Source organism: Barbus barbus (genome assembly GCF_936440315.1).
Source record: "Barbus barbus genome assembly, chromosome: 46".
NCBI classification, from domain to species: domain Eukaryota; kingdom Metazoa; phylum Chordata; class Actinopteri; order Cypriniformes; family Cyprinidae; genus Barbus; species Barbus barbus.
In genome coordinates, this window is record NC_136724.1 from 22,812,731 (window position 1) to 22,828,588 (window position 15,858).

The window sequence follows — 15,858 nt, forward strand, 5'->3', positions numbered from 1 at the left end:
TAGACTAATGTCGGTGGACTTGAATTGAAAAAATGTAATGACCTCTTTCAGTGTTTGAAACAAGATACCTTCTGATGTTCATTCATGTTTATTTTGGAAGAGATAATCCGTTCACTGCCGCTTGAACTGAGATGCAACAGTGATCTGTCATAACACATTAAAGAGTCACACAGGCTATTTATTGTTTGAATTTCTTAAAAATGACCATATTTGAAAACTGAGACTTTGCTTCACACCAGAAGTAACCTGCTTGTCTTGTCTGTCGGCGTGTCAGTTTCCTCTTTGCAATGTATTTTTCACTGCATTTGAACATGATGTGTGATGTGAGAGTGCCATGGCTTGTCGGACTTAGCAACAGTAACTAAGGGGGAAGGGTCTTTGCGACCCTTTAAAAGGCTTTTTGAACATTTTTAAAACTTTAAAAGAATGCTTTATCAAGCCAACATTTACAGTTTACGGTACCTCTAAAGTTACAGAATATGAATTTATTTTAATTTTAGCTCCCTTTAAAGGATACTTCGCCCCCAAAAATGAAGATTTCCATTTTCAGTTGAATGGTGAGTCATTATTCACTCACCCTTAAGTCGTTCCAAACTCGTAGGAGTTTCTTTCGTACACTGAATATTAAAACAAAAGATATTTTGAAGAATGGAGGTAACCAAATTGAGTGTAGCCATTGACTTCCATAGAATGGCATAAAAATACTGTGGAAGTCAACTGTCTGATAACCCATATTTTTAAAAATATCTGCTTTTATGTTCAACAGATGAAAGAAACTCAATCAGGTTTGGAACAATGTGAGGATGAGACAGAAATTATGACAATTTTCATTTCTGGGTGAACTAGCCCTTTAATTCTATTTCCAGTCAAAGTTTGAATTCAAACTGCAGTTCTTTGATCTAATTTGTAATAAGCAGGCATATGAGTCTCTGTAAACCTTTTTTTTTTTTCCCAGTACAACACAAATTAAAATGCAGTTTTCTGCTATGGAACATAAAAACACAGTAGCTTCAATAGCAGGTGTCGTTCTCTTTGGCAGGCGTTTTTTGTAGGCGTTTCTTGTCATTGTCTTTCAGTCTCCTAAATTGGCTGTTTTTCCCATTTCTACCTACAGTAATTCAACTCCCCACAACATTTCTATATTATTCAGATGTGTGGCTGTTCCATAACCAATCATTCTTTTTGTTAATGTTGTGTTGTGAGACCCACATATATTCAGTTTCAGATTTTACGTGGCCTGTATAATTCACTTGTATAATGCAGTATTTTATATTGACTACATGATGCTAGATGGACTAGGTTAGTTAGTTAGGAAAGTTAGAAAAGCAGCCTCAGTTTAAAATGTTTCCACCATCATTATTTGCAATTCATAAGACATCCAACTCGTCTACACAGTTTATGATAAAAAATTCACTATCAAGCCAGTAAAATGTATTATAGAGTCAAAGCTCTGACATCAAATGATAACATCTGCAGAGACTGAAGTATAAAAAGTGTATTACAGTGTTCATTCATTACAGTTTGGTTGCTTGGAGGCATTTTTGTTGACAATCACCTGATGAGCTTACAGTAGCACTACCATTTTGCTTCTTTACGTCATCTTCCATGCATCGGGCAAAGCGATAAGCATGAGAACAAACCTGACCAGTAGGTTTCTGTTTTTGTGGCTCACAGTTATTATCCAAGATCATTTGCATTGCAGTTCCTCTTGATTGCAAAATTGAATAATTTTAAATGAATCAATTTTTGATATTTAAATAGAATAATATATAATCTTTTTTTCACCACTAATTCCAATCAACTATCCATATAAGAAGTGAATGTGTATCATTTCATATAAAAGGCTTTGGAATAATAGTGAAACGGCAGAAGCAAAGACTGACATAGTCTTCATTTCTTTTCTTTTTTTTATACAAAAAAGTTGTATAGTACAGCTCACAAAAGTTATAACTCTGTGCTTTCTTAAAGAATACATTGCTTCACTTCAAACTGGTAAAATCGAAATGTTTTTGTCCTGATAAATTGTGGTTGATACATCACGTATTGCTTTAATCTTTTCATTATTGCTTCATGAATGTGCCCTTCATGCTATCATACAGTCACGGACAGATGGCATAAGACACACACACACACACACACACACACACACACACACACACACACACACACACACACACACACACACAGTCTCTCGTGAAATGCAACAGCATTCAATCTGAGCCACAATTGTTTAATGAGTGATTATTTCTACCTGTGAATTTTGTCTTTTGCCTTTCTCCTTAATAGAATATTCCAGCATAAATACAGCTAAAGCTCATTTCAAGCATCTGTGGCATGTTGTCAGACACACCAGATGATAAATTTGTCCCTGTTAATGCTTGTGCACTACTGCTCTAACATCTGTAGGTGGCGGTTTCTCTAGGTAAAAGTCTCTTTCTGGACTCCTTACAGATACTGTGGAAAAGATCATGTGTTTACTGGCTTCACATGGTCATGACAGGATCTAAGAAATTTCATATAACTGTACACATCAAGGTAATGGAGTGATTTTATCATATTATAGTTTCATGTCAACACATATAATGTTTTGTGATACTTTCATAAGCAATGCCTCTGCCCCAAAACCTAGTAAGCAGCTCTGATGTCTGTTTTCTAAGCATTTTAAATCAAATTGTACCTCATAAGTGATCAGTTTGGCTCTACATAGAGGTCGTGTCAAACAAGACCCACAGTGAATTTACATGATACAACATAAAATATAACACAGATACTGGATAATATAGTCTTTTTAATCAGACTGAATGATATCTACTTATGGTTTTTGTTATTGACTGAAATGTCAGTAGCATCAACATTTTCCTCTTCTGCCATTGTGGGAGAATTTTTTTCCCCACAGAACTTGGAGCTTTCCAAAACCCTGAATCAAATCAATTGAACAAATTTGCAAAATGATTCACGGTTTTGAACATTTCGAAACAGTTATAACTTGACAAAGCCCTGTTTATTGCAATTTATATCACTGATTCAAAACAAATAATTCTCAGAAGTTTCGAAGCTCCACCAAGATGGTGCTTTAGAATTTGGCCAAAATAAGTTTTCTTTGAATGAAAACTTTTTTTGCATGGAGAGCACCTCAAAGTCTCCCTATTGACAGCTCATTAGGTTTTGAAACAAAGACATTGTATTTTAATGCCTTGCCCCATATAGTCTACTTTCTTAGTGCATTACTGTAAACATGATTTTTGTTTGTTTTTACATGAAATGCCGATTAAATCATTTTCTGTAATCATTGACAGCTTTATTTAACCTGAAGAATTCCTTATATGAATTGCTAAAATGCTTCAAGTGAGGTCGCAATAATAGAAACGAGAGGATGAAATGCAGATTGTACTAAACACTCAGTCAGACAGTGTGCATAGATCAGTGAATTTTTTACACTATCATTCTCATTCTTCACATTTCAAGTTAGTTAGACGTGTAAATTGTTTTGTGGTATATATATATAGAAATGCAAAAATGTTGGCATTCTTGAATCCCATTGTGTTTAGGAAAAGTTCAGCAAAAATTTGAAATACATTAAGACAGAGGTAAATGTTTTAAAATACGACATTTGAAGGGAAGTTTCTGGATTCACACAGAGTTTTCTATCAGACATTTCTGTCAGAGCCTCAGTGAAAATAAATGAAGTATCTAAATAACATCATTTCCCCATTGAGTGCTCTGAAGATCTGCTGCTATTTTAGGTTACATGCTGCAAACTGATAATGTCTACATTATATATCTATCTACCTAAATATATATCTCTATTTTGCTGTAAATATATCTATATAACATATGCAAGAGCATGTTGTCATCATTTTAGGAGCGTTTGCCATGTAACCATCTCCTTGTGCGTCTCACATGAGGCATTGTGCTCAGCTGCACAAAAACACACACACACACACACACACATACATTCACACTCAGGTGCGCACATTGTTCACTTGGTCTGTCTAGGTAGTGCAGTTGTAATGGGGAATTTATCATGTCTCACTGATCAATGTGTGTGTAGATCTCCAGGGATAGTGTGCCCCGACATTGCTTGTCATTTGTGCTCGGATTGAATGCAAAAATAAAAATACTAATTTCTTTCTTTGTATAGGTAACATTGTCTTTGCTTTTCTCTCACTTAAAATTAATATCACACATAAAACCATGTATTTGTGCAGAAATATTTACACATTAAAGGAATAGTGCACCAAAATTTTTTTTTATGTTTTCATTATTTTGTCGTTGTTTTCATGCCCTCATGTTGTTTCAAAGTGCATGCTTTTATTTATTTATTGTAGAATGCAAATTTTGAATATATATGTATATGTATGTATATGTATGTTTATTATTTTTTTATAAATTAATAATTTATTCTTTAATATTACTATATGTGTTTTTACAAATATACTGTATTATTTTCCAAATCTTTCTTTTTTGTTCCACAGAAGAAAGAAAGTCATACTGTTTCAGAACGACACGAGGGAAAGTAAGTGATGATAGAATGTTCAATTTTGGGTGAACTATCCCTTTAAGAATGAAGAGATTAACAGCTAAACTATTTTTATGAAACAAAATGAGGAAAAGATTCAAGTTTTCCATGCAGGATAAAAAGATTCCTACTGCCCTTCTTGTTCTCCGAATCTTCCGCTAAGCATCTCTCCAGCTTTCACACATTCACCCGTTTGTTTGTTTTTTTGCTCATTCACGCTCGCACTCTCTCTGTATGGCACTTTGCATTGTTCTGCATTGTAGAAGCTCCAGTATCTCCAGCAACGCGACACAAAATTTGAGTATCAAAAAGGTTGCACTAAAGGTTCATATCTCTGACTCCCTGCGGTATGACCTTTGCTCCGTACAGCGAGGGTTCTGCAGTCGTTCGAAATCATGTCGAGGGGTTCTCTCTGGGCTGAGGCTCATCACTCGCTCTGGCTTTATCCTTTCTGGACTGTCATCCTCCTCCTCTTCGTGGCTCAGGATCGCCAGCTCGTTCTCATAGCAGAAGGAGTTGGCGCTGGGCACCACCAGGTACTTGTTTTCCATCATGTCCTTGGCACTGCAGCGTGGTGTGGACGGCACCTCGTATGTCTTGTGGAAGTGTGAGTAGTCAACCTTGTATTGGTTCTTTTCCTCAAAAAGCACGGGCTCGAAACGATGCCCCCAGAGGATTTCGCTAGCCAAGTAGGAGCTTCGCGCCTGTGCCGTCATCGCCGTGGCCTCCACCATTCCCTCCAAGATGACCACGATCTCAAAATCCGCCGTTTCGAGGTCCTGCTTGCTGATGCCGAATAACGGGCTGTCTTGGTCGATTTGATGCAGGATGGTGATTGGCGAGACAAGGAAGATGCGGTCGAGTCCTTTGTCGAAACCGACGTTAATGTCAAGTTGGTCGAGGGGGATGTATTCGCCTTCAGCCGTAACCCGCGGCTTGATGAGCTGCGCTCGGACATGTGCCTCAACAATGTGGCTCTTTCGCAAGTTCCCCACCCGCCACATCAAGCACAGTTTCCCGTCTCGCATGGCGATGACGGCGTTATGTGAGAACAGTAGAGTCTGCGCTCGCTTCTTGGGACGTGCCATTTTGGCCATGATTGCGCCGATCATGAAGCAGTCGATGATGCTGCCCACGATGGACTGGAAGACCACAAGAAAAACTGCGAGAGGACACTCTTCCGTCACGCAGCGGAAACCGTAACCGATGGTCGTTTGCGTCTCGATGGAGAACAGGAACGCCGCGATGAAGCCGTTCACTTGCAGCACGCAAGGTGTGAAGTTGTCGTCCCCCGCCGGGTTGTCCAGGTCACCGTGAAGAAGCGCGATTACCCAAAACGCCAAACCGAACGCTAACCAAGAAATGACGAAGACTAGCGTGAAAACGAGCAGCATGTAGCGCCAGCGGATGTCCACGCAAGTGGTGAATATGTCCGCCAGGTAGCGCTGGGACTTCTCGTCCATGTTGGTGAACTGCACATTGCACTGTCCGTTTTTCTTCACGAAGCGGTTGCGACATTTTCGCCGAGTGTGGATCTTGCCGTTGCCGTATCCATTCATCCCTCCGCCATGCATGGTCGTCAAGTGCAGACCATCCTCCTCTGTCGACACGATGCTGTAGCGACCGATCCGACCCACGCTCATTCTCTTTAGCACTCCTTGGCCTTCCTATCTTTGCGATCTGGTGTTCCCTCTTTTTTGGAGAGGTTTAGTAGTAGTACGAGTCCAGGGTGGTGGGTGGTTCAGTTGTAGTGTTATTGGGACAAGTCCAATCCAAAGTAGTAGTCCTTCGGTTTCCTCAGACCCTTGAGAAAAAGAAACAGATCATTAGTGCTGCATGTTTGTATCAGTTTATAAAACTAAAAATAAGAATGGTGCCGTTTGAGAGCGACGCTGCATATATAAACATTCTCATATCAAAGTTTCAGCAGGTATTCTTGCAAGCAATTTGCAGCATTTATTTTTTATTAAAAAAGGTGTTAAAAGTATTTGTTAGAGCATTGATAGGCGGTTTCTAGGGAATTGATGGGTGGTTGCTTGGGTGTCCTAAATCTTTGGTGGAGCATTGCTAGGGCATTCTGAGTTTTTACTAGGGTGTTGCTAGATGTTTGCTAAGGGGATTCTCAGTGTTTGCTAGGGGTTAGGGCAGTGATCCTCAAATCTGGCTCGCGAGATCCACTTTCCTGCAGAGTTTAGCTCCAACCCTGATCAAACTCACCTACCTGTGATTTTCTAATGATCCTGAAGACATTGATTAGCATGCTCAGGTGTATTTGATTAGGGTTAGAGCTAAATTCTGCAGGAAAGTGGATCTCACGAGCCAGATTTGAGTATCCCCGGGGTTAGGGCATTACTAGGTGTTTGCTAGAATGTTCTGAATGTTTGTTAGAGTGTTGCTGGGTGGTTGCTAGGCTTTCTAGGTGTTTCCTAGGGTGTTGCCAGGTGGTTGGTATAGAGTTCTGAACGTATTCTAGGGCATTGGTGGTTGCTAGGGTGTCTTGGATCTTTGGTAGAGTGTTCCTAGGGTGTTCAGAGTTTCAATTGCCCTTAGCTAGGTGTTTCTAAGGGCATTTTATGTGTTTGCTAGAGTGTTCTCAGTGTTTACTAGAAAGTTGCTAGAGGGTTCTGGGTGTTTCTTGGGACATTGCTTGGCTTTCTGGGTGTTTTCTAGGATGTTGCCAGGGGGTTGCTAAAGTGTTCTGAATGTTTGTTAGGGTGTTGCTAGATGGTTGCCAGGCTTTCAGGGGGTTTCTACAGTGTTCTGAATGTTTGTTAGGGTGTTGCTAGGTGGTTGCTAGTGTTTTCTTGTATGTTGTTACAGTTTTCTGTATGTTTGATAGGGTGTTGCTAGGTGGTTGCTAAATGTTGGGGTGTTTCTAGGTGGTTGCTAGATTGTTGCTGTAATGTTCTGAATGTTTGTCAGGGTTTTGCTACTGTAGGTAGTTGCTAGGCTTACTGGGTGTTTTCTAGGATGTTGCTGCAGTGTTATAAATGTTTGCTAGCATGTTGCCTAAGTGGTTGCTAGATGTTAGGATGTTTCTAGGTGGTTGCTAGGCTTTCTGGGTGTTTTCTAGGATGTTGCTAGGTTGTTGCTGCAGTTTTCTGAATGTTTGTTAGGGTTTTACTGTAGGTGGTTCCTAGGATTTCTGGGTGTTTTCTAGGATGTTGCAGTGCTGTGAATGTTTGTTAGGGTGTTGCTAGGTGGTTGCTAGTTGGTAAGGTGTTGCAAGTTGGTTGCTAAGTGGTAGGGTGTTGCAAGATGGTTGCTGGGATTTCTGTGTGTTTTCTGGGATGTTGCTCCAGTGTTCTGAATGTTTGTTAAAGTGTTGCTAAGTGGTTGCTAGGCTTTCTGGGTGTTTTCTAGGATGTTGCTAGGTGGTTGCTACAGTGTTCTGAAAGTTTGTTAGGGTGTTGCTAAGTGGTTGCTTGGGTGCTCTGTATGTTTGCAAGTTTGTTGCTAGGTGCTTGCTAGGTTGTTTGGGTGCTTTCTAGGATGTTGCTAGGGGATTCTAGGCTTTTCTGGATGTTCTGAAATTTTTTTAAAGTATTTAAAAATAAAAAATAATGTATTTATAACAATAACTTCTCTTACATTCTCTGCTATCTTGTTTTTTTTTTCATAGTTTGTTGCAAGTCTTTTTGGGATTGCTTTCTTTGTGAAGAATACTGCAATAAAGTGCTTCTATGATGCCTTAAAATGCTCTGTGTAGGCAGCTCACTAGGGTTTAGAGCTAAAATGTGCCAAATGGAGTTAATTCATTTACTTACTTTAGTTTCACCTGGTTTCAGATCGTGAGATCGGTGCGTGTTTTACCCTCAGGCTAAAACTGGTCATGAAGAGTAATGGAGGCTGTTTTGTTTTTGGCTTATTTATTTATTTATTGGAAACAGTCAGATTCTCTGTCTGATATTAGCTTGTCGATGCACAGGCTGGATATTGTATGATATTAGCGTGTCCAGGTCAAGGCGGGACACAGGTTTCATTTCAGGTTTCTCATGTATGTGTTTTTGTTCTCGGCTTGTACATTATTGATCAGATCTCTGTTTTAAAGCTGCTTAACACAACAGAGATGTTCTGGCTATCAAATCTCTCTCTCACACACACACACACACACACACACACACAACCACAGACATCCCTCAGGAGACCCGACTCCTACCCTCTGAAACATTTGCACCAAAGTAAAAATGCCGTAAAAGGGGTGTTAAGGTTTTTGGAGTTTGTGCATGTGTGTTTGAGAGTGTTTGTGCACACGCTCTTGAGTTTTATACACATCATTCAGACACTCAGGAGACCTGTGTCTGCATGAGACATTGGCCACAATCCTCTTGAGATGCTAAGTGGGTTGAGGAGGGGGAGGGCCATGAGTTAGCTGGGGATAGACAGAAAATTAACATAAGACATGGAATAAATGAAGGTTATGAAGCAAAAAATTAGGGAAGAGAGACAGAACTGATGTACGACAAAGACCAAGAAGGGAGGAAACCCCGTGGCCTGAAATCTAAATATATGCAGTCCGCGCTCAGAGAGGTTTCGTGCTTTATTTGTCTGGCCTGCTTCTGCGTACCATACAGCGACGTCATTACTGTCACACTTACACTACTGCTGGCTTTTCTTCACTTATTCTTCAGAATAATGCCTGATAACACGGGTGTTATTTTAGTATTATATTATTGAAATATTTTTATAATTATATATATATATATAGTTGCCCATGCAATATTTCTAGTTTTTAAGTTTGAGTTTTATCTAATATTTGTATTTCATTTTATTTCAGCTTTATGTTGATCAATTAAAATTACTTTAATAGTTTTAGTTAACAATATCAAAACTCAATAACACACTACATATGCCAATTTAAATTCAGTATTACATTTTTCTCACCAGGTTTGCCTGTGTGTTGTATTAAAATTGCACAGGACTGATTATTTACTACATAGTTTCTTTGCATATTCTGTACATTTTCTGAAGAAACTGTGTGGTTTATTTTGGTATTATTTATATAGTAGTATTTATTAATATTTTCTGTTTTTTGTTATTTTTTCAGTTTTCAGTTTAATTGTAGTTTAAGTGTATTATTGTTTTTTGTGTGCTTGTCATTTTATTTTTATATGATTTTATTTTATTTTAAATATTTAAAATTTAATTTCAGTTTTAGTAATCTTAATATTTCAGCCTAAACTTATTTTGCTTTGGTTAGTTGCCAAGGCAAGATGTTCAAGTTTTTAAGTAAACATTGTTCATCTAATATTTATATTTTATTTTTCTATATTTAAATGACTGAAAACAATTTTTAATAGGTTAAGTTAGGTGTGCAGTTTTAGAATCACATCGAATGTAATTACATATTATATAATATATGTTTATTTACTCTGAACAAGCTGAGCGATGTTTACTTGTGCAAAAGTTTCCCTGGATGTTGCTATTCTGTTTAGATGTCTAGATGGTTAGATTTAGTAGGTCTAGTTAAGTCTGAAGAGAATGCACTTTTTGTGATTTTTCTGCCCCCCCGTTTCACAATTTTGAAAAGAGGGTCTGTTTGTTTGATGTGATACTTGATAACATCATGACATAATTACAGCGGCTGAAGCGTCTCTATGCTGTCTGCAGGTAGAAGGCAGAAGGGTTGCAATTAGTGGTTGAACAACATGATACCTGATCTGTACACACACTCACTCATGCATTCATACACACACAGAAACACAGCAACATTGCTCGTATCTGAGCACTCAGTGTTTCGTATCATTTCAGCACCGTCATCATCAGGCCTTTTACCACAGTTGTCTCAGATAACAGAGTTAGAAAGAGAAAGCTTGTGAACACTTTAGAACAAAATCCTGCAATAAACAAAGCTAAAATGCAAATAAATAAATTACACTTTCAATGCAATTTAATGCAAAAAAAAGTTAGGAAGCTTGTAATGTCTTGCATGTGATATCTAATGTAACTGTAAAATGTAATGTAATTTTTATTCAAGTTACAAATGCATAAAATTACACCAAAGTTATTTAAAGGCCAGCTCAGGTAGAAATAGCTCTAAAGTGAATGAATGCATGAACAAGAGGCGTTCTTTCAGCAGAAAGTAAAAAATTGGATGCAAGTTGTGACATACGGTGGTGTGTTGCTGATTTTTGGGCTACGGTGCACCCTCAGGAGGTAGATGACTTGTAAGGAAACGGTGAGTTCTAGGTTGTAGCAGCAGATTTGACCGGAGAATGTCGTGATGTCTGTCCGTGAACCCAAGCGGAACAGAATGTGGGTCATGGGAATGACAGAGGCGGTGTTTTATGGGAAAGTTACGAATTTGAACTCAAACTCAAATGAAGTGTTGTTGCATGACCTGAAGCAGAAAGTTAAGATAACTGAAGTTTACAATGTTTGCTATTAGCATTTTGTAGTATTCTGTGAAATAATGCTCAATATTACACTGAAAAACCAATCTAGAACCCCACTAAAATAAAAACATAGAATTTACCATTTGCATTTGATCCCATGTGTTTAGTAAAGGACCACCTACATTTAAGAGCTAAAGAAACTAGGTAAAGTTTACCTAACATTTGTCAAACTAAGTAAGTATAGTAAAAAGTTAGTATAGACACTTGATTGTTATTGCACATTTATGTTATGCATATACTGTAAAAGGGGTAACCTGCAAGTTTATGCCTGATTTAACCCATAAAAGTTAGTTTTGTTAGTATGAATTAATGCATTTAGGTTGATTCAGCATTACTAAATAACATTTTTGACTTGAATAAAATCATTTAACTGGTTTAGGTTTCCATTTTTCTACTGTAACTGAAATCATCTTTCCCTCAAAAACGTATAAAATAATATTGAATTTCAACATTTACATTTCTGATGCAGCCCTATGCAAAGCACGCTTGGAACTTAATTTAATGCTACAAAAAGAAAAAGAAAGAAGTAAACTTTATAGTAAACTTACATATTTAAGTAGATTGGACACAGTTTAATGTAAGAAATAAAATCAAACCTTTTCAAAAAATGTCAATTTTTTTTGCACTTTTGATTTTTCTTACAAATTCACTTCAATAGAAGGTGTAAACTTCGAAATAATTTTTTACAGTGTGCAATAGTTTACTTTAACTGTGATTGAATTTTAATTTTGTGTACAGAAAAATGTCGTCGAACCAAGAAATTGCTAGTAAATGTCACAAATAATTTTAAATACTTTAAACATTCCATTTTAAAGAATAGAAAGACTTAAATAGCATTATTGTTTTATTCACAACTTTGAAAAATAATAATATACAGCGATGTCAATTAAAAAAAAAAATATGATTTGAAAAAACTAGACTGCATAAGGTCAACAGTGTATTGTAATGCTGTAATGTTGACAGTGTTTCTAGTCACAACAGATAAAACCGACGGTTTGTCACTCTCAAATTCTCTCTGCCGGCTCTTAATCAGGTTACTGTGTGGTCAATGAATTATTTAATAATTTGCTGTATTGAATTGCTTTTTTATCATCATCTGACTCTGCAGAACCTTTGAGACGGCAGGTGAGATTCTGTTCAGAAAGTGTAGATACTGTCAGTCCAGAATTACAGACATTTTCCTAAAGCAAACGTTGACCTTGCATATGTTGACAGTGAACTCACCAGAACTTGAGTATTTGACTTAATTTGTGACAGTATTCTTGTAACATCTTTTGACATCTTAAGAGAGCTGTTCTATGATATGAAGCATCCGATGATTAATGACTTCATGCGTGCTGCTTGCGGCCTAGTTTTCTGCAGTATTTAACACTAATCTTTTTGTCACATTACCTGCTGCTTTCTGCAGTTTCTGTGCCAAGAAGTTATTTTTCAGCAATATTGGTAACACTTTATGTTCTACTGATTGCATAAAAAAACCCATTGCATTATGCAATGCTTGACAGATCATTAGATGATGTACATTCAAATGTCATAGAGTTCAATTAAATTAAACTCAGAAACTCAAACTTAATATTCCAGCCTATGTTGATAAAAAGCTTTTTCATGCATATTCATATTAGACCTTTTTTTTTTTTTATCAGATTTTATACAAAATATGTAGTTATTACATAAAATTGTTATTGGAAATGTCACTTATATGCATTTTATATGCATCTTATATACTCTAGTATTATAAAAATATTATCAAAAGTGCCACTATACTATTTTATTATTGTATTATTAGCATTTTTGTAATTACGCACAGACAAAAAACTAACTAAAACCAATTAATGCAGGTACTAGACATTTACATTCCTCAATAGCAAAAAAAAAAATGCTGTAAGAACAACATATGTACAACAAATACTGTATTAGATAAAGTAAAGCCTGTGATCGGATTGCTTGCGTCCATGTGAAAGTGGTCAGTGATGCATTTCTACACGTCTGCTTGAATTATTCATATGCATGTGGATTGAATGTGTTCTGTATTTGTTAACATTGTTTTGTTGGTCTGACAGTGATGGCTCTTTAGCATTTAAACCTTTATAGATCACTATAAAATAGCAGATGAGATTGAGCTGTCCAGCACCACCAGGGGTCAGAGGAGCTCTGACCTCTTCAGCAACAAGAACATGACTGTCACTCACTTAAACACACACACACACTTTCATCTGCACAGTCTTTCTACTGAAGTAGTTCCTGAACAGAAGCGTGTGTGAGTGCGGGACTATATTGTCCTGAGAAGTGAGCAAAATCTGACAAAACTTCCCTTTGGGGACATTCAGGGTCGTCCTCGTTTGGGAAGACGATTCATAAGTAAATGCAGAAAGTTTTAGCATTTTTGTTTGTCTGGAGTCTGTGTATTATGTGCTTGTTTAGTGTGTGTTATGTTACGATGGACTTCTCTAAATGTCAGGGAGCTAATAAAAGACGCGTGAAAGTTTACAGCTTCGTTTGTGTTCATTCTTGCTCTACAGAACTGCAGTACAGCTTATTTTTACTTACAGCACGCTCTGAAAAGCATACTTAGTATGCGTAACTTTCTGCTCAATATCAGGTCATTATAATCAGGTCAGTTAACGATGTTCTTATGAAGTTCAGTGACTGATTATTCCCAGCACACATTAAAACATTTATGCACTGGGAGTTAAAATAACTCTTAATTAATTACATTTATTTTGTATTTTATTTAATGTAAATATTGTATATGATTTCATATATTATCATTTTATTTAATAAAAAACTAAAATCTTAATAATTATAAAATTATCTGATTTTTTCATACTGAGTCCCTATGTTCATAATTGTTTCTAAAATGTTTTACAATATTATTTTTAGTTTCATACTTCTGTTTAGACCCGCTGTATTTGATGCAATAATAAACTCACAGTCCCCAGCTGCTATGCAGCTGATTAACCCTTTACGAACTTTCTCTATTTTTAGAGCGTTGTCTTAATTTGCATTGACAGCAATGATGTAATATGTAATAATTGTGCATATCACTGAGATTCTAGCAGCGAAATATTAAATTGCAACTCGTTTGAAAACAGTGGTAAAGTTTAGAGGGATGTTGCTTACCTTGCGTTTTGTAAGGGGTCCTCGCCCTCTGAGAGTGTGTGTTGTGTGTATGTGTGTGTGTGTGTGCGTGCACAAAGACAGGGCAAGTGTGCTGTGGCGTTGTGGTGCGTTATCCAAACTGGAGCATTTGATGAGCGCTTGTGCAGCTCGTGATGGGGATCCAGAGCTCTGCCATCTCAACCTCACACACACACATTGCCCATCTCAGATTCATATCCTACGTTCCACCTGTTTTTTCATTCTTCCCCTTGTAAAAGCACATATATTCCAGATCAGAAGACGAGAAACGGCCCCAAACACTCCGAGAGTCTCTCTAGTGAATGAACAGTGAGTTCTGACTGAATCAAAGCATCAGTGATGGACAGAAAGTCATGAAGAAGCACTTGAGTTTGGAGAAGTGCATGTCTTCCTGCGTCTCTCCTCCACTCCACTGTCCTCTTTTCTTTCTCTACACACTCAGATCTTCTTTTCCCCCCAAAACGAGAGAGGAATATTCTCTCATGTACCTGCTGGATTCATCTTCATCTGCCATCAGATCTATCAGTGCTGCACTTTTCTCATCTCTCTCCGTCCCTCTGGTTCTCTCTCACCCCTCCCGCTCTTTTTCTCCCTCCCACGGCACAAGCGTTCCAGCGTTTTGTCACTTGATGCTCTGCTGTGGTCATACAGACACGCACGCACACACACAGAGGCTAACCAACTTTCTCCATCTTCCTCGATGAAAAGCTTTTTTATTCGCTTGTGTGTGAATGCTGTTTCAGTGAGCGTCTGATCCAGCTGCACTCGTGACAATTATATGATATTTGAGCACATTTTGCTACCAAATCCTCATTTCTGTAATGCATCTGACTGGGGGTCTGACTTTCAAGTCTTTTAGGAATTCTTATTAGATTCTCATTACAGTAATACAGTCATTTGTTGTGTATCACAAAAGAATATTATAATATATTTTTAGATATATAAAATAAGCATCAATTAAATATTATCAGAATATATAATTAGTAATAATAATATTTAACAATTTAAATATTTACTGGATCATAATAAAGAGTATTATACAGTAGTTTCATAATGTATGAATATTTAAAAAATGCAATATTATTTTTCTGTGTTGTAGTACTATAGTACAATATTTTGTAAATGATCAAATCAGCTTTGTAGGTTGTACAACAAATATTACCATAATATATAAATATTTTACAATTTATTTTTTTATTGTATTATAACAGAGTATTATAGTGCAATATTTTTATAATTAAAAATCAGCATAAATTAAATGCACAACATCAAATACAGTAAGTACAACAAATATTGTCATAATGTATAAATATTCCACAATTTTAATATATTATGTTTTACTCTATTATAGTAAAGTGTATTATAGTACAATTTTTAAATGCTAAAGTCAGCATAAATTAAAATCAGAACATCAAATGTTATAAATGTTCACTGTATTACAGTAACGAGCATTATAGTACCTTTTTTATTATAAATTAACAGCAGTACAACAAATTCATTATCATGATGTATTGTATATATATTTTACAATCAAAATATTATTTTTACTGTATCATAGTAAAGAGTATTATAGTGCAATCATTTTATTTTATTATAAAATCAGCATAAATTAAAGGCAGCACAACAAATACTTTCGCAATGTATAAACATGCAGCAATTTAAATAATACATTATTTTTTGCATTACAATAATGCGATCAGAATTTATGTGCTTAAATCTCATGACAATGATCGCACAATGCAAAATATATGAATGGAATTGATTTTCTTAATGCAAAGTATAACTTCTTTAGTGAAGGGTGCATTC

The 15,858-nt window shown here is 36.6% G+C and overlaps 1 protein-coding gene and 2 gene segments (V, D, J or C); 1 reads left to right on the forward strand and 2 right to left on the reverse strand.

Annotated features, from left to right (window-relative positions):
• The window catches only part of LOC306864845 (Ig kappa chain V-III region MOPC 63-like), a 684,433-nt gene that overhangs the window by 533,997 nt on the left and 134,578 nt on the right, over nucleotides 1–15,858 (forward strand).
• LOC306864846 (Ig kappa chain V region K29-213-like) overlaps nucleotides 1–15,858 on the reverse strand; it is a 764,502-nt gene that overhangs the window by 532,034 nt on the left and 216,610 nt on the right.
• On the reverse strand, nucleotides 4,470–14,611 carry LOC306864833 (ATP-sensitive inward rectifier potassium channel 12-like). Its single transcript, XM_079409092.1, has 2 exons — nucleotides 14,035–14,611; nucleotides 4,470–6,323 (listed from the first exon to the last, which is right to left on the reverse strand). Exon 2 carries the CDS (start codon nucleotides 6,160–6,162, stop codon nucleotides 4,846–4,848), a length of 1,317 nt encoding a protein of 438 aa, XP_079265218.1. The 5' UTR covers nucleotides 6,163–6,323; nucleotides 14,035–14,611; the 3' UTR covers nucleotides 4,470–4,845.